The sequence below is a fragment of the Parasteatoda tepidariorum genome, chromosome 10 (genome assembly GCF_043381705.1).
Source record: "Parasteatoda tepidariorum isolate YZ-2023 chromosome 10, CAS_Ptep_4.0, whole genome shotgun sequence".
Lineage (NCBI taxonomy): Eukaryota > Metazoa > Arthropoda > Arachnida > Araneae > Theridiidae > Parasteatoda > Parasteatoda tepidariorum.
Window position 1 is genome coordinate 49,232,462 of NC_092213.1, and position 23,792 is coordinate 49,256,253.

Sequence of the window (23,792 nt, forward strand, 5' to 3'; positions counted from 1 at the left end):
TATCGTGTCATGGCACTCATATTTGGCGTAAAATTGCTCGTGTGGCTAAAACTGATATTTTAAATTTTCCTTTGTTTTGTAAAATGCCGGTTGCTAGATGATGTTTACCCGGTACATTGCAATAAATTTTTATTACTAAAATAAATCATTAAAATAAACGTTTTATAAATTCATTAATATACTCATTTTTTTGTTGTTCTTGGAAACACTCGCTTTAGAATATAAAAGATTATTTTAACATAAAGAAAATCTTATAATTATTTCGCATTTTTTAAAGAAATCAAACAATAAATAATCATTAAAGAATGATTATTGATAAAAATTTATTATATTTTTTTATATTTTTGCAATATATGATTTTGCTGAAATGAATTTCTCTTTATGAAGAATGTTAGTGAACATTTGGGAAATAAAGCATGTTTTTATTTAATTTTTACATGAATTTTAAAATTGTTTTGCATACAATTTTCTCTTATTTTCATTACTGTTAAAATTACTAAATAATTCATTAACATTTTAATTTAAGTTAAATTAAAATGTTCGTAAATTATTCAGTTTAGTATCATGCATATTCATTTAAAAAAAAAAACCTATAAAAATTTCAAGGATAAACTATGTTAGAGCTATAAGAAAATTCAAAGTTTATTAATTATTTTTTTCAAATTATACTTTTTTTCATTTGTCGCAATATTCACGGTTCGAAAGAAAACAATCTGATGCAAACGCAAGCAAGTAAATGTCAGCAAGGGTTTCTGCGTTTTTTCCGCCAACTTGGCGCATTCGTTAACAAGTATTGCTTTCTTTGGCCGACTAAGAATACCTTTAATTCGGTAACCCCATTCCTTCAGCTGTCATTCGGCTCTGTATCTTCAAGTTAAAACGTTGACTAGGGAAATAGATAATTTTCATAGTTGTAGCTCACTTGCTTGCCGGTGTTCTTTGGTTATTATCAATTCCATTTAAACAACGATGTGTTAATTGTGATTTCTCAGTTTTGTTGAATGCCTTTTTGCATCAAGTTATGAGTTTAAATAAAAGCAGTCTTAAATCATCGAGTGTACCTCTGAGCCGAGTATTTGACAAGTTTGGAGATATAATTTGTGACGAGTGGAACAAAAGTCAAAACATGAAAGTTCCAAATTCAAACCCACCTTTAGTCTGGAGTCGACCGTTTTTTGCTCAAGATAGTGATACATTAGAAGCTTTAAAAAACAACATGAACAGTAAGTGCACTTTTCATAAACTTATAGTATTTATATATCGATTAATGTTCATCACATTGGATTTTAACGTTTTTTAAATTTTTTTTCAATTGAAAACTAATAACTTAAGTAGATTTGAAATCTTGGTTATTTAATTTAGAGCTATTAATATTGATTACGTATTTTTTTTATTGATTCCGTAATTTTTGCAAGAAGAGTAAGTGTTAAGAATTCCGTAACTATTCATTCCGTGTCTTTTTTTTAAAATTTTTTTTTTTTTGAATTTGTGTTCAATTGTTTTTAGTTAATTGTGGAAAATCTGACAATTCTTTACTGAAAAGAAATTAGTGATGGTGTTTGTTTAAGCTTATAGTGGAATGAGCCACTTAAAATTTCTATAATAAGTGTTAAAGAGATTCATTTTGACACTTAAATTAATGAACGCTTTGTATGTTTAAACACTTATTTAACATTTTTTAGTCCAACTGTTGCTTATTTTGTATTGTAATCGTTTGCTATACTTTTAACTTTTACCATCAGTTAAGTTGTCCTTTAATTAGATAATTACCCTTTGTTTTAAGTTTTTTCTGTATTGTTATAATCGGCTTATATTTAATATTTATTAAATTAGTATGAATTAAAGTTTGAAGTCTAATGAACTTACGAAATTTACGTGATCGGTCTACTTAAAATTTCTTAATACATTGCTATGGCATTTTTTTTGTATCATTATTAGTCTTATTATTTCAAGAATCTTTATTTTTCTTAAAGTTCATTAAAGTTTTAAAATTGTCGTTCAAAGAATTGTGGATAATTTTGTACTGACCTATTTTTTTTCTTTATCAAATGTTATTCTCCGAATTTTTATTCATATGAACTTAGTTTATAAAACTTGAATAAAAAAGCTTTGATTATTTTGAATGTTTAAGTCTAAAAAAAGCTGAATTTGCAATAATCAATTAAGATAATAAAATTTCGCAGCTTTTTCCGAGTGAGTTATTCTGTATACGTGTAGTGCGCAAGTCCCGATCGAAACTCGTTTACAGTAAAAGTAGAATGAGATTTTCTCCCTATAGAATTATTTCCCTGAGATTTTGTAACAAATTATAAGTTTCGTAGTTTGTTCTAGCAATATCGTTTGTTGGTGTATTTAATGATTAAGTTGACCGCGATCCGTAAGTTTACGTGTTAACTTAAGGCTGTTGCTTTAGATTTCGTTTTAATCGGTGTAAATGAAAATACTTAGTGATATATTTACCAATTAGAAATTTTTTTTAATTATGACCATTTTAATTAACACTCGTTATGAAAATCATCTAAATATACAGATTTTTAATTGATTATTTTATATCTTGCATTAGTTTATAAAACGTTTTACATTTAAAAAAAAATTGTTTTTCTGTTTTGTGAAACCGATAAAAGAAAAGGTTTAAACATACAGGCTAGTTTATTAATCGTTCTAATTTTTATTTTTTCATTAATCACGAGACTAAAAAAACCGGTATAAACTAGATCTAACCTAAGCAATTGACAACTCTCAGCAAGTCGAAATTTATTAATATCTCTGAAGATTTTTTTTTGTTATTGTGGCCTTCCGTTTTGTTTCAAGGTTACTTTTGTGTTATGATACTTCTATTTTTCTACTTGATGGATTAGATTGTTGACGCATAAGATTTTTTTCTGTTGCTCTTTAGGAATAATTTTGTTTTGAATTAATTGTTAATAGTTATTCCCTTCTGAATTCAGATTTGGTCTAAGTGTTTTGTCAAATGCACTATGAGTATAACACTTTCTCAATTTGACAAAAACATGTTTTTGTTATTTTTAAAGTGCTACTGATATGGAAAATGGAGTGAGGTCAAATTAAAAACATAAAAATTCTAAAAATATGAATGTATAATTTGATAAATTCATATAATACACCTTATAAAATGTCTTTAATTTGATACTTAAAATGTTAAATGTTTTATACATTTTTGAACTTTACGTTTAATATAATAGATAATTCAGATTATGAATAAATTAGTAACATATTTGCATTCTTATTTTTTTGAAATTTTTATTTTACTCTTGATTTTTAAATTTTTTTTAAAATCTGTTATTGCAATTAGTTTTAGGTAGCTACTTCAAACCATGGTTACCAAATTTTGAAGATTGTCAAATTCTAATGGATATTCTGTTAATAAATTTTAAAATGTTCTTATTATTTTGTTTTTTGTTTTTGAACAAGCAGAACATATGATTTTTAAGTTAAATAATTTGTTCTTCCAGAACTGGTTGAATTTAATAATTATTTGATTCATTTTGTTGCCAACACATTTCAGCACATTAGGGATAATAAAACAAACTTTCTAAAAGTAAGGTAAAAAAAACTAAAATTTATTTAAAAAAGAAACTTGCAGGAGCCTGTTGAGTTTTTAGTGTGTAAGGCTTCTTTAAAATCTATTAGTTTTACATTATACTTTAAGTAGCTAGTAATATATTAATGTCAAATGTACTTTTGTTCTATGATTAATGGTGTGTTTTCCCCCCTAAAGGTGTATTATATTTCACTGATGAAGATGAACCTTCAGAGAGGTTGTTGGCTTGCCAAACTTTGATGGAGCGTTTAGAACAGGCCCTCAGAGAAGCCAAGCTACTTCATTTACATTGTGGGGAAGTTCTACTGCCTCATGACCTCATATGGAGAATAGTAGATCAAGTGGTCACAGCATCAGAAAATGAACCTTGTGGACTAAGAGGATGCCTAATCTATATACATCTTCAGGTAAGCCCTTAATCTAAATTCTCTAATTTTCTTTCTTTTTTTTAACAATTACTGAAGATCCAGTTTTAAATTTTTTAAGAATAAATGCAATTCAGTTTAGTTAGGCACTGAGGGTTTTTATGGTAAAGATAGCTTTTGATGTATGTGATTTTAGGTTAATTTTTTACTGTTGAAAAAATTCTACATTCATATTTTATTTTAAATAGTTTATTACTGCAAATTACACATCTTAAAAAGAAATTTACCTTGTTTTATTTGAAAATACTTTATTGTGATAAAGCATAGTGATTAAAATGCAATGCTGCTAATCTTATGCTGTAAAATTAGGCATTATTTGGTTTGGGTAATAAAATGTGCTATAAGGAGATAGTAAATTAGAGAAGTTATTTTTAATTTCTTTTGGAAAACGGATTTTCAAAATTGCAAAAACTATGATTGCTAGAAAACAGCTAAAGTCTCTTTAATTTCTTAGACTAGTAAGTAACTAATAATTCATTTAAAAAATCTTAGGATAATTTCTCAATTCCTCAAAAAAATGTTTTTGTGAATTTTCTTGAATTTTTAATTTTCCTGCTATGTTTTTCATGCATTATTTTTTGTCTTGGTGATATATATCAGTTTAGCTACCTAGTTTTTAAAAATTTAATCAAAAATTTAACTTGTTAAAGGAGGAATGTTTTTTTATAGTTAATTTTACTCAAACTATTAGGTGTTTAAGATTATTAATGCTGTATGTACTAATTCTCTTATTTTAAAATTAAATACATTTATATTAAGTTATTTTTTATTTCTGGTTTAGAATTAATAATCTCATTACAAGAATTTTAAGGAATAGTATACTCTGACCTATTCTAAATATGCATCTTTGTTATTTTGATTCAAGAATAATTTATAATTACAATTAGTATTTTATAAGGCTATATATTTATCGAACTTCATTTTTTTGTTACAGGATGCCAAAAAGCTAGAACGGAGGAGAGTTGGTGTAGTGAAATGTGATCCCAATACTGTAGCAACCTTTGAAATCCACTTGACTTTATTTCAAGATAATAACAGTTGGTGGAGCTTAAGACACCTCATTCCAGACAAACTGTTACAGAGTATGGGTAAACGTTCCAGTCTTGTTGTCAGCAGTCATTTTCTATTAGATAAAAAGAAGCTTTATAGGTCCTCCAGTCAATAAAACATGTTGGACAATTTATATTCTTTAAAAAATTCTTAGTTTCATATATTTAAAGTAAGGCAGCGTTTTATTCATTTGGTCTACGCACCCCAAAATCAGCTTCAAGTAGGCCACTTTATTTTGTGTGAACCTATTTGGGATCAATTGTTTGCATAAATATGCACTTGTTGTACAATTATAGGGGACTACTTGCAGTATTGTGAATATAGCTGAATAGTCTTTGTGCTAGTTTTTTTTATTACTTTAATTAAATAAGGCCTTTTTGATTTTTGTGATAACATAAAGCTTGATTTCAAATTGTGAACAATCCCAGTGAAATTTTTTATTAATGAGGCAGGTGATTTTTAATGTCAAATATTCAGCTATAGCAGAGTAATGTGTAAGGGGGTGCTGTAGGCAGCACAAACTATAGCTGCTTTCAATTGATGCTTAGTACTTGCTGGGGTCGCTGCTGGATGGCGCCGCAGCGGTACAACTCATTTAGTAAATGTCTGTGATAGGTAAAAATACTTCTCTTTCATACGGTTTAGACATAAACCTATTCAACGTTTCCCACAACTGTGAGTTATTAAATTAAAGCCTAATGTTAAAAGGAGTCTTTTATGCAGGATGCATAGCTAGTGGCATGGTTTATATCTGGGGAGACTGAAAAAACAACTTTGTGGTCTTTAAATTGTAATGTGCCATCCAACTTTTAAATGTTGTTCATCACTTTTGTAACTCCCGTAACGAGTTTTTTTGATTTGTTGTAGTTTTTTCCAAGCCACAGGTGATAACTGTAACGCACAATTTAGGCTTTGGCGAGTTTATTGATTTGCAGTGTGGGAGAATGTTGTGCCTTTCTTTCTCTCTTAATCTTTGACATAAAGAAGAATTTTTAACTTGTAAGATTTATTAGCCCTCTAATGTAAAAATGTTTTGAAAAACTCTGACTAGTTTTTTGTTCAAGTAATACGAAAAGAATTTTTAAAGTAAATTCCTTCTTAGGTGAAATTTTTTATTTTTATTTTAGTTGCTTTTTATTAAATAATTACAATTAATGTAAATATGTTTATACATGTGACAAAATCACAATATTAGTGTCAGAATGTAAATTTATTTATCCCATATAAAACTAAAATTAATTAAATTTAGTTAATGAGTTAATATTTGAAAAGACTGTATTAACTTCAAGTAACATCCACTACGAGTTAAAAAGAATTGCATTTCCATGAATGAAATCCAAAGTTATGATAATGAAATTTCGTAATTAAAAAAGTTTGAATAAACTAGGTAATTGAACTTAAAGTTCTATTGTGCAAAGTTAATAAATCAAAGACAACTTTAAAAGAAATAACTCATTTATAGAAGTTACTTGATTTAGTTTTGAGTTTATTTAAAATTGCAGCACACATAGCTTATTACTATCATGCACATTAATTTTTGGCTTGAAGATTCTTGTTTCTGAGTACGAAAATTATTTAAAATTATAGCAATTGAAAATTGTTTTGTTTAATTTTAGAATAATTTAATATTAAACTATATCAGTTACATTAGGGGGCTAAAGGTATTAGTAAAAGTTTCAAGCAATATTCCTTAATTGAAAAGAGTGGAGAGCTCATTTAAAGTGCATTTTTAAATAATTTATCATCATTTTTAATGATTTCGAGGTGTTAAATATTCTTCTTTAAAATTATTCATCTATATATAGCGATAAATCTGTTTCCTGCTAGTTGGAAAGGTAATTTCCTTCAAGTATTTCATGTCTATTATTCTTAACTATCGTAACCTTATTAATTTTTTGTTGAATTTATTTTGAAACATTGTGATTTTTTTTCTCCCAAAATAAATTCTTGAAGAGTTGCCTATTAGTAGTTTTAAACTCGTGATAAAAATACTGTGAATCCTTTTTAAATACTATGTAATAAAATTTTATCATAAAAAAGAGTTAAATTGAGTATTTTCATTGTTAAATGTAATTTGAGTGTAAGTGGAGAATAGTGTGGGTTAATGAATGCATGTGTTTTTCATTTCGTAGATGCAAATACTGATCAAAGTTGAAATTTAATAAAAAAAGCAACCTGTCTCTTAAAAATATTGTTTCTACCACTATTTTATTAAATTCGATTCTGCAAATAGTTTATATTGAAATAGTTTTCTGCAACTATTATCAACAACTATTTGATTTTAGCAATTATTTTCCGTTTTAATCTAGTTCATCAAATCTTTACAATTAAATTTTTTTTGACAAATAACATTTGTCAAGCTTGACTCTATTTTTTCATTTAAAACTGTCTTAAATTCATTAATGTTAAATTTGTGAATTTACTAATCTAGTTAACATACAACAAATTTGTTTAAAGACAAATTCTATTATACATTATGAGCTTAATGTATTATGGCAATTATGTTAAAAAAGAAAAAAAAGTAGGTTGACGGAGTTTATGTTGACAGACTGCTATAATAATAGTGGTTGAAACAATTAAGATCCTACTTACTTGAAAGAATTCCTATGAAAATCAAATTGTATTTTAATATCAAAATATTTCTTGCACATAGAATGTAGTTTGCACTACAACATAAAATACCTTCTCTCTGTCCATATATATGCATGTTCCAGTTATAATATGGGCATCTATTTTAAAATGTGTGCTTTTGCTAGTTCTGTGTTCATACTCTTTCATTTTTCACATTACAAGTAACACATTGAGGCATTTTTTATTAGTATTCTGTGATTTCAATTTGTTTATTAATTTATGTAAAACAAATTTTCTCAGTTGAATGCAGGGGAACTTGTGTAAGTTGACCATTTTGGGGAATGATTTGATGATCCACTTAATCGAGCGGTCAACATATTAAGATATGTCCGTTTTTATCAGTCGGATACTCGGTCATTAAGATCGAAGGGTGATCAGCATGCAAAGGGGGTCAACTTATCAAGTGATCATCATAGAGAGGTGGTCAACTTAACAAGTTTAACTGTAATAGATAGTATTTTATCTCAAGGCTAAAAATTTAAGTCAAAATTTAAATATGCTAGTCAGTATGATCTCTTGTTTTAGCTTTACAATGAATTTCAGGGATTGAAATTTATCCGATACCTATGCATTGTTAAATAATTTAATACATACACATATGCATTAATTGTGACTAAATAATTCAATCTATTCTAATTAAATTTTGTGATTATTCATTCCTAGATATTTTTCAATTTCGTTCCATTATCTATAATTAGTTTAGGCAAGAAATGGAAAGTATGTACTGTAGATTTTTCAGGTATTGTTCAGTAGTAGATTAGTTATCCAATTTTTGAAACCAAAGTTCTGAGTGTTGCATGTGAAATGTTATTGCAGTACATTTCTTCTGTATTTTGTTTAAGTTGGCTTAAAAATATGCTTGGAAATATGTGCTTGTATGTGTTATTGGATGAACAACTTTTTGTATGTGTTTTATATTTTATAAAAAAAAAACAAATAAAAAATATTGAAATTTACAAATTTGTCTTCTATTATTGCTCTTTTTACTCATTCTAGACTTATCAAAGTAATGTATGTGTTGTAAAGTTTAAATTTTCCAAAATGGTATTTATCTTATTTAATACAGTACAGAACCCGTTATCCGGAAAACCAAAAAACCGGAAAAAAATTCGGTAAATTTTTCCGCAATTTTTAAAAATTTTTTTTTTTTCCTCATAAGATTTTACGATTTTTCTTTCTTTTTTGAAAGATGTTTACCTTACCATCATTTCAGAAATAATCATTAGTGTATTACCTCATCGTTTTTTCTTATTTTAATGATTATTTCCAAATATTTTTTTTTTAGTTAGGTTTAACACTAAAAAAACGGCTTTTTGTAGCGATTCAGAAAACCGGAAAAATCAGTTATCCGGAATAGCGATAGTCCCGATCGTTCCGGATAATCGGTTCTCTACTGTACTACCTAAAGCTGAAGTTTTCAAAGTGCTTTACTTTAACCAAAATACTTATGAGTGAAAGGATGGCTATTTTTTAAATTTTTTTTTCTTTTGCTATTAAATATCACCTTATTGATTAAAAATGAAGCACTTAAAAGGTTTTTAAGTATGAGTTTTTATAGACTATGTTTGCATTCTCACAATTTCTATTTTATAAAAGATACATCTTAGATAAATAATTATTAATTATGTTACATGAACATATGTATTTAGTGAGGATTAAACAGCAGACATTGTGATTGGGGTCTCGTGAAGTTATTTAAAGTCCAAAGGTGTAAAGGTTTAAAACATATTTGTAGTAAAAATTTCCAGAACAATACTAGTCGTATTGAGTCTCAAGAACACAAAGCGAATGACTATTAACTAAATATTAGTTCATGAATTTAAATTTTTTTTTATCCAACTGTTGCAGAGAAAAGAGAAGTTTCAAATTATGAAAAAACTTATTAGACTTAAATTTGGCTTGGTGAGTAAGAATTATGAAACAGTACTAGCAATACAATTTATTTCAGGCATGCAATATTAAATGACTGAAAACTCAGAACATTAACATAAAGACAGCATCTTTTACAGTTGAATATTTGGTTAAAGTTAACTTGAGAATTTTATTACAACAAATGCAGAATAATCCACTACTGTCGCGTTGTAAGGTAGCTAGGAAAATGTTTTAAATCTGATTATTGTGGAGAACTAATAGTCTAGTTTAATGGACATTTCTTTTTTTACATTTCTTTAGTTGAGGTTGCATTTTCATGTTTAAAATTTTCTGCCATACTTATGCCAGTTTTTAACATTTTGCCGACTGATCGGGGAGATCTCTCCGTTTGCAAAATTGCTAGTCGTATCTGTTAAAAAATGCGTGGTCGTTAGTTTATATTCAGGCGAAATCAGAACGTATCAATTTAAGATAATATCAGCAAAAATAGTCTTAAATGAACCCAACGATCCGTAAAAAAAACTCTTAGAAATTCAATGCTACCAAGAACAATTGAATGGGTGATCAAATAAATTCCTGATAAATTAAGTTTTAATTTTTCTTCGAGTAATATGAATATAAATGTTAACATGGTATGAATAACATTAAACGCTAATTGTAGCATTTTTAATTAAAGCCACCATGTTTTAAAATCAACTTTATACTGAACTTTTTATAATGCTTATCATTATAAAAATATTTTAACTGATTTGCAAATTTTATGTACAATTTTTTTTACACCGAATCTTTGTACTTCGCTTGTTTCTATGAACAGTTGAAACGATCATCTCCGCGTAAATGCTCGATTCAGATAAATTGATAATTCATCTGATAGAAACTACCAGTAAAAGTAAATTATTTTTTATAATAAGGTACATTTCTACCAACGGGTGGGAGGAGGGGCCAATACTGCTGAGTTTTCGAACCAAAACATTACTTATATTGCAGCTAAAAAGATCAGTAAGCGGTTGTATCAAAAAGTTTAATAAATTTTTTTTTTGTTATTTTATAATGCTGCCATCTAGTGAACATTTTATCTATTATTTATATACATTATATGTAAACGGAACTAAATAGTAGATGGCGACACTAGAAACACTTTTTAATCAAAAAATTATTACAAAATAATGACTATAGCAATATAATTTCGCTTTAGTGGCGTCATCTATTGAGTCATTAAATTTGATTTTTGCAAATAAAATCATTTTGCTAAATTTGTAAATAAGCAATATAATCGAAAAATTCAGTAATTAAATTATCGTACTTAAAAAAAGTTTTAGATTTTTTTCTTCAATAAGACTTTTTATTATTCAAATTATCTGAGTAAAATTTAATGTAGTTAATAGTAAAGTAAATAATAATATTATTATAACCAATAGTATATAATAATTGAAAATTGTTACATTTCCCCAAAAATTTCTCTTCATACATATATGAATGTGTGGGGGAAATTAGTAAAAAATTTTTTTTGTCCACAGGTAATTTAATAAATATTGAAAATAGTTTATTTATGTATTAATATTGATTATAGTTAAATAGGATCAGTAAATAATATAAAAAGTCACAATATATTTTTATTTGAAGGAGACAATGACTTAAAATATTAAATTGATCAAAAGAAGTTTAAAATTTATTTCTATTGAGTAAAGATCTTTTTATTCAGGTTAGTATTTGTTTGAAATAAAATAACAATTTATATGATAAAGAATATGGTAGGAGTCGAGTGTTAAGTTCTAGACTAAGTTTAATTAGTTTATTTGTAATTATTTTGCCGACATTTGCACAACAAACACAATGCCCTCCTAATTATCTTTGAAATATAGGTACTTATTTTTGTTTTTTAAAATGTTATTATTGAACAACTTTGAGCAAAACAAGCAAAATAGTAAATAACCATATAAAAATAAATAGAGCGAAATTAGTGTAATTAAAATATTTGTTGCTTTAAAAATTTTCTGCTCTAAAAAGACATTCGGAAATTCCAATCATTCAAAGTTATGTAATCAGGATTTTTTTGAGCAATCCATAATTTAATATTTATCATTTTATTAAGTTTACTTTAAGCATCACAATAAGATGAGCTATGTCAGGAATAATGTCAAAAATTTTATATAATTAATGAGCTTAGAGAAGACATAACTTTAGTAAATATCAGAAAATTAGTTTGAGACGGCATAGAAACACCGAGAATCTGTTTACAATACACATTTAATTATTTGAACACAAACAGGATATAGTAATAAACTATATATATTAATTGACCAAAATGTGTTTTAGAAATAAGAATTTTTAGGGTTTTCAATATGTTATACAGCATATTTTCCACTAAGGTCTTAATTTTTAAAATGAAAACATTCATGACAAAAAACTAATAAAATATTTTATTATAAAGCAATATATAGAAATGTATTACATACAAATTAACGTAAATTATGTTAAGGATGATTTTATCACACATCAGTAAATGTTGTATAACTACATGAAGTTTTATTAGATTAAAAGTATTGGCATAAATTATAAATAAATGACACCAAAACTTTTCAAAGTTTATTTACTGGTAGATTAAATTTGTAATTTGATGTTTATCCATTTGTTTGAAACATCTTTTTTTAATTATAAAATTGATTAAAATATGTGTAAGATTTTGTATAGTTATATCAATAGTGAAATGGTTACAAAAATTTAAAAATACAAAATAAATAGATGTTTGAATACAAATAAATGACATTTTTATTTTGATATTATTTGATAAAAACCAATCGATTTTTATTATTACATTATAGTTAGATTTATTAGATTAATTTTATTAAATTGTTGAAAATAACCTAATTTAAAATAACAATAATTGTCTTGTAATATATTTTCTGAAATGGAAATATTTACAAAAATAAAAATTGAAAGACTTGTAGATAAAGTCTTAGAATATTCATAAATATGCAGATTATATGTAAATAAAAATATGGTAAAAAATAAAGTGAAATATGTAGCAAAATTTATTTTTATTTTAAAGTATGAAATATTAAATCTATAATAAATGATATAAGATTATACATTTCCAGTGGGAAAAAAGGTATTGAAAATTTCACCATTACTGATGATTGAATTGAAAGGACATTTTATAAAAGGCATTTTAGTCCATTTTTCCATTTTTTAAAATTAAGTATTATTTTACTCCAATAATGGCAGTTATAAATTTCTTAAATATTTACATTTAGCAATTATTAACTCAAATAAAAATATCATATAAATTTAATTTACAGTACATTTATTTAACAATAAGCTTGTAAATAAAACTGTAAAATGAAATCATATTAAAATTGTAAGAATCAAAAACAAAATCAAATAGTTTTTATAAAATGGAATATATTTACTCATACTAATTTTTAATTATATATAAAGCAAAAATATACAGTTAAAAAACAGTTTTATATTTCAAACTTTTTATGTAATTTAATACAAAAAATGAAATTGTGACATTTAAAAAAATGCAAAGCAACCAATAACTAAAATTAACGATTAATAATGCCACAATGTTGTGTTAAAAATTTTAGTAAACAAATCATTAATTGATAATGGCAGTAAAATATCACTCAATGCTATATTTAGAAACAGGCCATGTTACATATTTCAAGAAATAGTAAATACAACTTATGAAGATGAAATACAAAAACTGGACCTCACAGTAAATTATGTACATGAAAGTTCGAGCCCCATGAAGCCAAGGTAGAAAAATACAAATGATGATTATGATGTTACAGTGTAGTGTGTTAAGTTGACCACCATAGTAAGTTGATTACCAGTTTAAGTTGATTTAATCACACACCAAATTGGTAAAAAAAGTCACCTTACCTTCTCATATGTTGGACACTGGTTTTAAGTGGACCATCAAATTCGTAAATCTTAAGAGGTGAACTTACACGCAGGTTTCACTGTATGATTTACTTATGAAAGAATAATACTTTTTCTTAAGTTCAAAATAAATACAGTACAATATGGATGAAAACATCACATAAGTAAAACTATCAAAGTTCTGATGTTTCTAAATTTGTGATGTGTGGTGGTGTTATCAACTTCGGGATTTGTTCATAGCTGTAGACAGCATTGCATTTGTTAAGGTCATTTTGCCTTTTTGTATCCAGCGAGTCATGCGACAGTAATCCCGAGCTGGTGTCATCTGAGTCTATGATATGGCTGCCGTTTTTGTGCTGTTTGTTATTGTGGTGCATGGGTGCAATTAACTTGGCTGGTGGAATGTTTGTGCCGCCATAGTTGGGATGGCGAGGAGCCGGCCTGCGCATTCCATTTTTGGTGGGTATAGCATAATTGTTTTCATTGTTAACTGGAGACATTTGCTGATTGCGTAGCCCAGCTTTGTGTTCTAAAGGAGGACCTATTTCAGAGATAGCATTTTCATCCAAAGAGTTGTTATCTCCTGAATTATGGCTAAAAAGATGTTTAAATGTAAGAGATTTGTAGCATTCACAAATAAAATAAACAAATTAAAAGATTGGCAATAATGTTTCTACAAAATATAAAACAATTTTGATGCAGTTTAGCAGCCCTGTACAATATACACAAATGGCGTTCTCGGAAAATTTGTCACAATGGCGGAAACTTTTTTACTATTAACTAAAAAAGAATGAAAAAAAAAGAAAGTTAGTATTTTTCGAATTTCTGAGAAAAAACTCTTTTCCTAACAATCCACATGCGACTTAAAATTGCACTAGCATAATTTAAAATCTCACATCGCAATTTCTATTCACACGACATAAGATCGCACACCGTGCTTTGTATTTTTACGATTTTATATCCAATATCATGTTTCGTATTCACGTGATTTAAAAGCCACTATTAAGATTCGCATTCACGCGATTTCAAAATCAGATATTGAGATTCGTACTAACGTGATGTTTAAATGAAACATCAAGATTAGTTTCCATGCAATTTTAAAATCAAACATTGAGATTCGTATTCATGCGATTTTAAAACTAAATGTCGAGGTTCGTATTCATGTGATTTAAAAATCACACATTGAGACTCATATTCAAACAATTTAAATATATAAATAAAGTACTCGCATCGATATTTTTTATCAAAACGCTTAAAACATTCCGTGGATAAATGCTCCCTACATTCACTTTTTTCTTGATCAAATTTCACTAATTTAAAAAATGTTTTTGCACATAACTTTCTTGAATTTCGATTTTCAGCTTTTTCGGGTTCTTTAACAAACTCATCCCTGTGACATGAATCAATATAGAGTTTTATAAAAATTAAACATTTTTTAAAAAAATCCATGATTTTAAAATATATTTCACCAAAATGAGGTAATTAGTTTCAACACTGAAACTAGTTACAAGAGTTAATCAACACACGCAGAAAGTTTTTCATTTTATCTAAGTCTGCAGTGTTTAGGAATATTCAGAATGCATAAACATGCCAATTAAAAATACTGCAAATTTAATTTTTCACAACATCAATATGTTTTATGAATGGAAATAATTTTTAAAAATACTAATTACAATAAAAAAAATCATAAGAAAATGTTTTAATTAACTGAACTAATTTAAAAGAATTTTCATTAAAGAATGATTTAGTTATTAGACTAACTTAAATTAGGAGATAAAAATACTGGATTTATAAGGAATATTATGATTTTCTAATAAATAAATATATATATTATCGTCACAGACTTTTTTAATTTCTTATTATCAAAACACCAGTGAATATTAATAAAAATATAAATAGTTATTAACACATTTTTGATAAAATCATCAGGTTTGCTTTAAATATGAAAGTTAAATATTGAGTTCAAATAGCATTAAATTGAAAGTTAAGTACTTCTTAAAGATTAACAATATAGTTGAACTTGATGCTATGATGAAAAACTTTATGGGATAAAACAAGTTTTATAATAGTTATTTAAGGATACATTTTGATATTTAATGGCAAAGAAAAAAAAATAAGCAAACAAAATTTGAAATTTATTTATAATGTAACAAGATGTTTCACGAATGAATAAATATTTTCATAATATTAAGATAATACTAATTAATTTACCAATATATTACTAATTTTAAAAATTTGCTCAAATCGGCAAGTAGATTCTCATTTAATATAAATAACTTAAACTGAACAAAAGTATTTTTCAAAATTTAAATAATTTATTTTTGTGTAGCTAATAAATAAACCTTAATTAAAAGCAATCATTCTTAGAAATATTCAGTAAATTTTTTAAGGATTAAAAAATGATTTATGATATTATTGATGAATTTTAACTTATTTGATTGCATATCAATAAAATATTCACCTTATTTGTTCATCCTCTTTGTACCACTCATTATCATATGAATGCATCCATATTGGATTTGATCTAAAATATACACACAATGTAAAATATTATTGTAATAATGTAAATTGCAATAATGTAACAATGTAAATTGCAATAATGTAACAATGTAAATTGTAATAATGTAACAATGTAAATTGTAATAATGTAACAATATAAATTGTAATAATGTAACAATGTAAATTGTAACAATATAAATTGTAATAATGTAACAATGTAAATTATTACAACAATTATTTTTTATGAAAACATACATAAATAAAAGTACAATATATTCTAACATTGCGTTTGTTAAAAAAAATGTAGCTTAAAATGAAAAAAAAAAAAATTAAATTGCATTTTTTAAAAAAGCATTTTAAGATTGATGTACTAATTTAACAAGATGAACTATAATTAATATCGAAGAAAACTCATATTGTACAATGCACTGTGCACAAAAAAACACCCTAAGTAACTTTTAATCTAAGAATTAGATTGTCACATACTAGAAATAATTCTTAATGGTTCGAGAGGATGACCTCAGGTATGCTAATTAATTAGCGCAGACAATATTTAAAGTTACGAATTCAGATACAAAAACATACTTTTTCTGAATAAACAACACACTTTTTCTATAGATTAGGATTCTTGATCTTCAATCTAAAGGAGGTAGTCGCATTATGGGAAATATGGTCCCAATAGTTTGGTCAGGAGAGTCGTGGCAAGTATAGACCCTTAATGTTAATTTTATTCTTTGCGTATTTTGTCACCACATGACGATTTTAAACAAATTGAAAAACTTTTGCACACAAATATAGAATATATTTATCCAAACTTAATTCCATAAAAAAAATGTATCAATCTGGCAGCTGATTTAACAACCAGCGTGTATACGCATGAAGGTGCATGTTAAATCTATCAAGGATGAAAGTCCTCTCGTTCGCTATGGTGTGGAAGTAAGGATAGAGGGACACAAGCTCAGGTATTGTCCAAGTTGTCTGAATGGGGTCAAAATTACAAAGCATTTCTATCATGGCCCAATGTGATGGAATATAGATGGATGTCTGTACACACATAAAATTGAATATAGAATTTTTCATTCATTAGGTAAGTATGAATTGGATGTAAGTGATATTCGAATGTTATATTTCTTTCATAACAATCTAAGTCAAGGAGTTTAAATTTTAGAGAAAAATACTGTTGAATTTAAAATAACATGGATATTTCTATTATATTGTTGAATAGAATATCATGAATGTTATTATTCAATGTGGGAATGATATTATTCAATATATTTCATGTGATATTATTGTTGAATTTAGAATATCAGGGATTAAGAATGATAGTTAAAAAATAGAGCCCTGAAACGGGCTAGGTGCTTAATCATGATTTTAGGAAAGTGCGTACACACATAGGTGAAACAGATTTTTTTCATTCATTAAGTAAGTATGAAAAGAATATTATATTCAAGTGCTGTAATTCTTTCAAAACAATCTAAGTAAAGGAGTTCTAATTTTAGAGAAAAATAATGAATTTAGAATACTTCAGAAAAATTAATTGTAGTACTTACAAACATTATTTACACATAAAAAGAATGAATTTAAAATTATATGAAGAAGAAGAATAAAAATTAATAACTAAAGAGTAAACATACCCTTCAACGGAATGTTGATTGGTATTTGGAACATCCATTCGATTAAGAGCAGAATCTTGTGAACCTAGAAGGGAAATTTTTTTAAATTTGAATAGTTTTAAATTTTTATATATTTGAATAGTTTTAAAGTTATAGCAAGACAAAAAAATTAGTTATTTTTATAAAAATGTCCATACCTCCATAAATATTTAAGCTAGGATTACGAAATTTTGTGTCATTGTTGCTTATAACAACCAAAATAATTGTTACAAGTTACAAACCTATTGCTGCATTTTTGGCATGGGGTGTTCAAAAACATTATTTTCGGTTTGTAATTTATTGTTGGTCTCTTAAACCTCTAAAAGCTTTAAAGCTCATTTATATGTATGAGAAAATCGCATGATCTAAGCATGTCTGAAGTTATAAAATGATTATTTTAGTATTTCTTGCGAAAGATGAAAAAATGTATTAGTATAGAAATGTTTCCATTATTTCGTCGACCCCTTGTATGTATTATATTTGCAGTAACATTAAAACATTAAAAGACTAGCTTGCATATATATCTATATATATTTGCATTGACTGTTCTTACTTTACTTTTCGATTTGAACAAAAGAGTATTACAGGGTGCATAGCCAAATAAGCACCTTTTAAGTACTTTTCAAGCACTCAAAAAATATTTTTAAGCAGTTTTAAAAAATATCATAACTAGGCAGGGTTGGAAAGTTTTTGATAATTGACGGTTTTATCTTGTTTTAACCGTCATGCCAAAAAAAAATAAAATTTTTTTGGCATTGTTTTTGACAATTGTGAAAATCATGAAATTTTGAAACATGTAAAACGAATGGCGTTTTTATACGCTATACAGTGAGACAATACGCCAATATAGATTGGGGATGAATTAATTGTGAAAACGTTGAATAGAACAATGTGAACTGTGCCTTTTTGCATAATTCCTAGCGAAAATCATCATGGTAAATGAAGAATCTCATTTTGAAAAAGGGAACATTAAGCACTTTTTAGAAACACCCAATGAAAAAAGCACCTTTAAGGGCTTTCAAAAAACGAAAATCGGAAATAAGCACCTTTGAAAACGCTATGCACCCTGTATTACTGATCTATTAATCAAGTCAATAATTATAGATGCTAAAAGTAAGTTATATTTTTCTTTATGATATTTTTTTTCCAAAGATGCAAAATAGGAGATGCTGCATTTATTTTATGAGCAATATGAACAAATTGAAAATCACATTTTTATTTTCGACTTCATGACTCATAATAGAGTATATTCAAAAAAACATAAAAGAAGCAAACTAACTTTATTTAAATCATGAAACATTATTGTGTTTTGGATAACTGATTATTGCTTAATATTTTGCAAGATTTCTAAAAAGCTAATCACAACGCATTTCTCTTATAGAAAATGTTAATGTTAAGTTTGTGCATACTTCAGACTACAGTGAATACAACCTTAATTAAACAATACATATTACAGGTACTACAACTACATTAATGATGAACAAAGAAAAATATTTAATGCTTACCAAATGCGGTGGCAGTTGCAGCTTTTAATTTCCTTTCATACCTAACGATAAAAAAAAAACTTAATTTCACCTCGATTAAATAAAAGCTAATTATTTATTTCAAAAATAATCTAGATAAAAACATTTATTTTATTTTTATGAGCAATAACAATATTTAAACATTTATGTATCAATACAGTAAATACACGTTTCCTTTGGAAACCTAAAATTTTTTTTTTTTGAAAATGATAAATCTAGTTGAAAAATTCATTTTAATGAGCAAGAACATTACTTAAACATTTATGTATCAATATAGTAAATACATATTTTCTTTGATAACCTAAATAATTTTTTTTTGAAAATATTTATTTTTATGAGCAATAATATTATTTAAACATTAAGAATTAATAAAGCAGATATCAAATTTTCTTTGATAATCTAAATAAATTCTATTTTTTAAAAATTGGCTACTTTTCGCATTGACTTCTGTTAACTGATGAACGACGACCTACTATTTTTTCATTTATAAATTTGTACAAAGTGAAAAAATGTGCAAAAAATGTTTCAAAATTGAATTGAATCTAAGAGTGAAGAGAAGAACTTAAATATTAAGAATGATTTATTACAATTATTTTGCTATTTACCTGCTTCTTTGTGTGATACAGAGTGAAATGACCAAAACAAGCATTATAGCAAGGAATATTGAAAGACCAATAAGCCAGGCTCTTACTTGCACTTCAGCATTATTAATTACAATTGCAGTGTCAGCAGGCTGAAAAATAAATTGCAATTAAAATTTGACCATATAGTAATTTTAATATTGCAAATTTATATTTGATATTAAACAATCAAGTCAAACTGAAAAAGTTTTTTTCTTACTTTTTCTTTCCAAAAGTAAATTTATAATATACAGGAGCTTACACATTTATGAATTACTTAATAATAAAACTAAAACAGTCAACTGCTTAAAAACAATTAAAAAAATTTCCGTATTGAATGATTGTTTTTATCTTAATAAACCAATATTCCCAGAATCAGTTATGAAATTTATTTTAATAATGACAGTTTTGACCTAGAAACATTTATTTTCATAACAACTGCTTTAAAAAAAAAGAAACATAGGGGTAGAAATGACAAATTTACAAATTGATTAATCCGATCCCACCTTTTTACATTGAAATTGGTTTTTGAGTTTTAGATTGAGTGGATTTATGAAAAAAGAGGCATAATATATGATGTAAAACTAAATGGCTATTTTCTACTGTTAACCACCATTTAGTTTCAAAAAGTGCCAGCTCATTATAGTTCTAGATCAAGTCATAGAAACCAAAATCATTAAAAAAATTATAACGTGTGAGAATCTTTTCATTATTCTAGATAAATGACAAAACTAAAACAATTGTTCTACCACAATATATATTTTTGAAAAAAACTGTCCTATAAAAATGATGCTGGACAAAAACTGGTTAATTGTCTTTATATAGTACAATTGCTTTCTAATTTAGCATGTCTGAGAAGTTAGCTTTCAATTTGTTACTTTTACTAGTGGATTCTACGAAAACTTTTTAATAAAAAAAGTTAATATTATAAAGTGAAAATTAATAATATGTTCCTGAAAGTACTGGAACATTGTATGACAATTCTATTGGTCAATGTAAATTCTCTTTATAGCACAGTTTGAATGCCCCTAAGTTATGAATATAAAAAATTGCGTAACTGATTAGAATAAAAAAAATAAGATAAATAAACCAACCTCACTGTACAACACATTGAATTCTTTGAAAAGTACTAAAACTTTTTAATAAAAAATATTATACTAAAACTTTTTAATAAAAAAAGTTAATATTACAAAGTGAAAACCAGTAATATGTTATTTAAAGTACTGGCACATTGTATGACAATTTCATCTGCCATTGTAAATTGTCTTTATAACGCAGTATGAATGTACCTAAGTTATGAATATAAAAAAATGCATAACTGATTAAAATACAAAAAATAAGAAAAATAAACCAACCTCACTGTACAGCACATTGAATTCTTTGAACAGTTCATCCAAAAACTCTATATTTTTGTCAATCAATCTGAAAAAAAGAAAAAAATAGTAGCTTTTACTCAACTGTTACAGAAAAATTCTGTCAGCATAGAAACCAAACAATTTATAATTTTACAAATAGCACAAATAATTTATACGTACGATAATACTGTTGCTACTTCCATTATGGAATTATCTTCTCTATTTACAAAATGGAGATACAAATCACTCCTAAAAAAATAATTAAAAATTATAAGAATTTAATTAATGGTATACACAACAAATTATAAATTACATGACATGAACTATTACATCCACGTAACTTACTTTTTCTTATCAACGGATCCATCTTTGTTCTCATGATATTTGGTTTCATCAACATTAACAATTGCTCCTGTGATATTACTCAGTACTCTGTGGGAGAAAAAAAAACAAGTTGAAAACAAGAATTAGGTTATTTATGTCAGTATAAGAGAAATATCTACATTTGACTTACTCTCTGAATTTTTCAAGTTTTTCTCTTATTTCCTCAGGCGTGAGTCTAAGCACAAATCTCACCCTTTGGTCTTCTCTTAACAAGTAAATCTGTTTAAAAAAATATTTGGCATTAAGAAATAGCATATTTATTTCCTTTTTTAAGTCACAATTGAATTAAAAAGTAAAATTCCATGAATCTTTAATCATATTTTCCAAAAAAGAATTTACTCAAAGAGGAATATTTTGTGATTCTATTACTTCCTTCAAAATTAAAAGATCATCAGAAACTTAAAGAATAAAGTTTATTCTTCACAGATCAAAGTAAAACGTTTTTGACAATAATATGTAAGGCAGCAATAGCCCCAGGTATGTAAATCTACAGCTAAAAATAATTAACCATAGAATAATTTTCACTTGTATTTACAGGAGTAGTTAATTTAAAATATCTATAAAATTTTTATCAAATAAATTTTTTTACAAAAAAATATTTTGCCTCTTTTAGTCATTTAAGAGCATTTAATTAAAGAATGAGCTAAAACTCTGCACACTAATGGTTGTTACACTTGCTTGTTATACAGCGCCTCATTCTTGATATAGTACAAACATCTTTCATGTTTTCAGTTGAATAAATTGTAGAATATTATGACTTTAAGAATTTTTATTTATACCGTAAAACTTATAATATTTTATGCTTCAATATTGTAAAATTTTCAATATCATAAAAATAAATAAATATTTAAAAAAATAAATAAATGCAGAATTTTAATTTTCTATTTGTTATTGTAATAATTGGAAAAAATAGCTTCTTTTAGCTAAATATGTTTCTCATTGGTTGCATAAAATGTTTTTACTAAATAACATATTTTTATTTTTGAATATTTTAAAATGATTTTTGATTGCTTTTATCAATTGTTTCGGTATTATTTCAAACAGCCTGAAATAAAAAACAATCTATTACTTAAATGATAAACTTATTTTTTTTATACTAAAATATAGTAAGTTAAGTATTTTATTTGCATACAACTGTCATTTAATAATTTTCAGTGCTCAAGAGCAATTAGTATTTCAAGATAATTTAGATTTAAAAAAAAAACAAACAAACAAGTGCATAAAAATTACTATTAGATATACTTTCATTATCAGTGCTATGATACAAAAAAATTACACAGATAAATGAAATTACTTACAAAAACTCTGGCCGTGTCGAAAAGCCCATCTGTGTCATTTGCTATTATTTCGAAATCAAAATAGCCTTTCATGCCCTTTTGTGGATCAAAATTCAGACTAATCACTCCAGTGTCTTTATTAATGATGAAAGGAGAAACTTTTAAAGCTTCCAAACCCTCTGATAAAGTCATTTGTACTTTTCCAGATATATAATAGCTAATAAGAGAGTTCTTGCCTATGTCCATGTCTACAGCCTATGAATGAATAAAATAAAACAATGTTGAAGCTTAAAACAATGAGTTTAAATAAATGTTAATTTAGAAATCCCTGCATTATATACACATTTGTTTAAAAATCATAAAAATATATATATTTCTGAATATTATTTTAGTAATAACTTTTAACAAGTAAAATACATCGATAAAGAAACTATGATAACTTAAAACAGCATTAAAAGCTATAAAAATATTGAGTAATTGGAAATTTAACTAATCAGAAATTATTAGTGCTTTTTTTAAAAAATGGCTTTTATTTATTTATTTTATTATCAAAAAGAGGCTAATTGCTCTTAAAAGTAAATAACAGTTATTTTAATTGAGTAAAGTAACATTGTCAAAATATTTTACAGAATACAAAAATTTGTATGTACTATAAGTACATTTATTTTTTCATTCACCAGTAAAAAAAAGATAACTAACAATTCAAACTTTTTAAAATGAACATAATGCATGTTTCACTTTATTTTGTAGAAAAATTTACAAAATTTTTCAGAACTATAATTTTTTGACAACGGATTTAGAAACAACCAGTTAATCGGTGAGCTTTACATTCCAGGTGGAAAATGGACATGGCTTTAAAATGGTATTTAAGAAGAATGTACATAGCATTAAACTCCATTTTTCAAATTTCTCTTATGAAAATTGTTTCTCGCTTTAAACAATAAATTAATAGGTCTAAATAAATTCGTAATCTGACATCATTCATTTACCTACATCACTTAGTACAAATTTTTAAACTAGTAGTCTTTTTTTGAAAAACTGTAAAAGTTAACAG

The 23,792-nt window shown here is 26.0% G+C and overlaps 2 protein-coding genes across 5 annotated transcripts in view; one reads left to right on the forward strand and one right to left on the reverse strand.

The window, feature by feature from the left end:
* Positions 1–821: 821 nt before the first annotated feature.
* LOC107449871 (DNA damage-inducible transcript 4-like protein) lies at positions 822–8,628 on the forward strand. Its single transcript, XM_016065537.4, has 3 exons — positions 822–1,223; positions 3,740–3,969; positions 4,922–8,628. Exons 1-3 carry the CDS (start codon positions 1,022–1,024, stop codon positions 5,150–5,152), a joined length of 663 nt encoding a protein of 220 aa, XP_015921023.1. The 5' UTR covers positions 822–1,021; the 3' UTR covers positions 5,153–8,628.
* A 3,314-nt stretch (positions 8,629–11,942) lies between these two features.
* Positions 11,943–23,792, reverse strand: part of LOC107449860 (cadherin 88C) — a 187,651-nt gene continuing 175,801 nt past the window's right edge. For all 4 annotated transcript variants that reach the window (XM_043039525.2, XM_043039523.2, XM_043039524.2 and 1 more), the window contains 10 exons: positions 22,760–22,993; positions 21,592–21,680; positions 21,423–21,509; positions 21,258–21,326; positions 21,078–21,144; positions 19,708–19,835; positions 19,085–19,125; positions 17,562–17,625; positions 15,890–15,952; positions 11,943–14,022 (listed from right to left, as the gene is read on the reverse strand). In XM_043039525.2, coding sequence (XP_042895459.1) covers positions 13,602–14,022; positions 15,890–15,952; positions 17,562–17,625; positions 19,085–19,125; positions 19,708–19,835; positions 21,078–21,144; positions 21,258–21,326; positions 21,423–21,509; positions 21,592–21,680; positions 22,760–22,993 — 1,263 coding nt within the window. In that variant the 3' untranslated portion in view covers positions 11,943–13,601. The remainder of the gene's footprint in view (positions 14,023–15,889; positions 15,953–17,561; positions 17,626–19,084; positions 19,126–19,707; positions 19,836–21,077; positions 21,145–21,257; positions 21,327–21,422; positions 21,510–21,591; positions 21,681–22,759; positions 22,994–23,792) is intronic.

Bases quoted from the DNA above. Each gene is read 5' to 3' on its own strand.
- LOC107449871 (XM_016065537.4), top strand. From the start codon at position 1,022: ATGAGTTTAAATAAAAGCAGTCTTAAATCATCGAGTGTACCTCTGAGC. The intron at 1,224-3,739 runs GTAAGTGCACTT...TCCCCCCTAAAG, and splicing joins TTTAAAAAACAACATGAACA to GTGTATTATATTTCACTGAT. The intron at 3,970-4,921 runs GTAAGCCCTTAA...TTTTTGTTACAG, and splicing joins TAATCTATATACATCTTCAG to GATGCCAAAAAGCTAGAACG.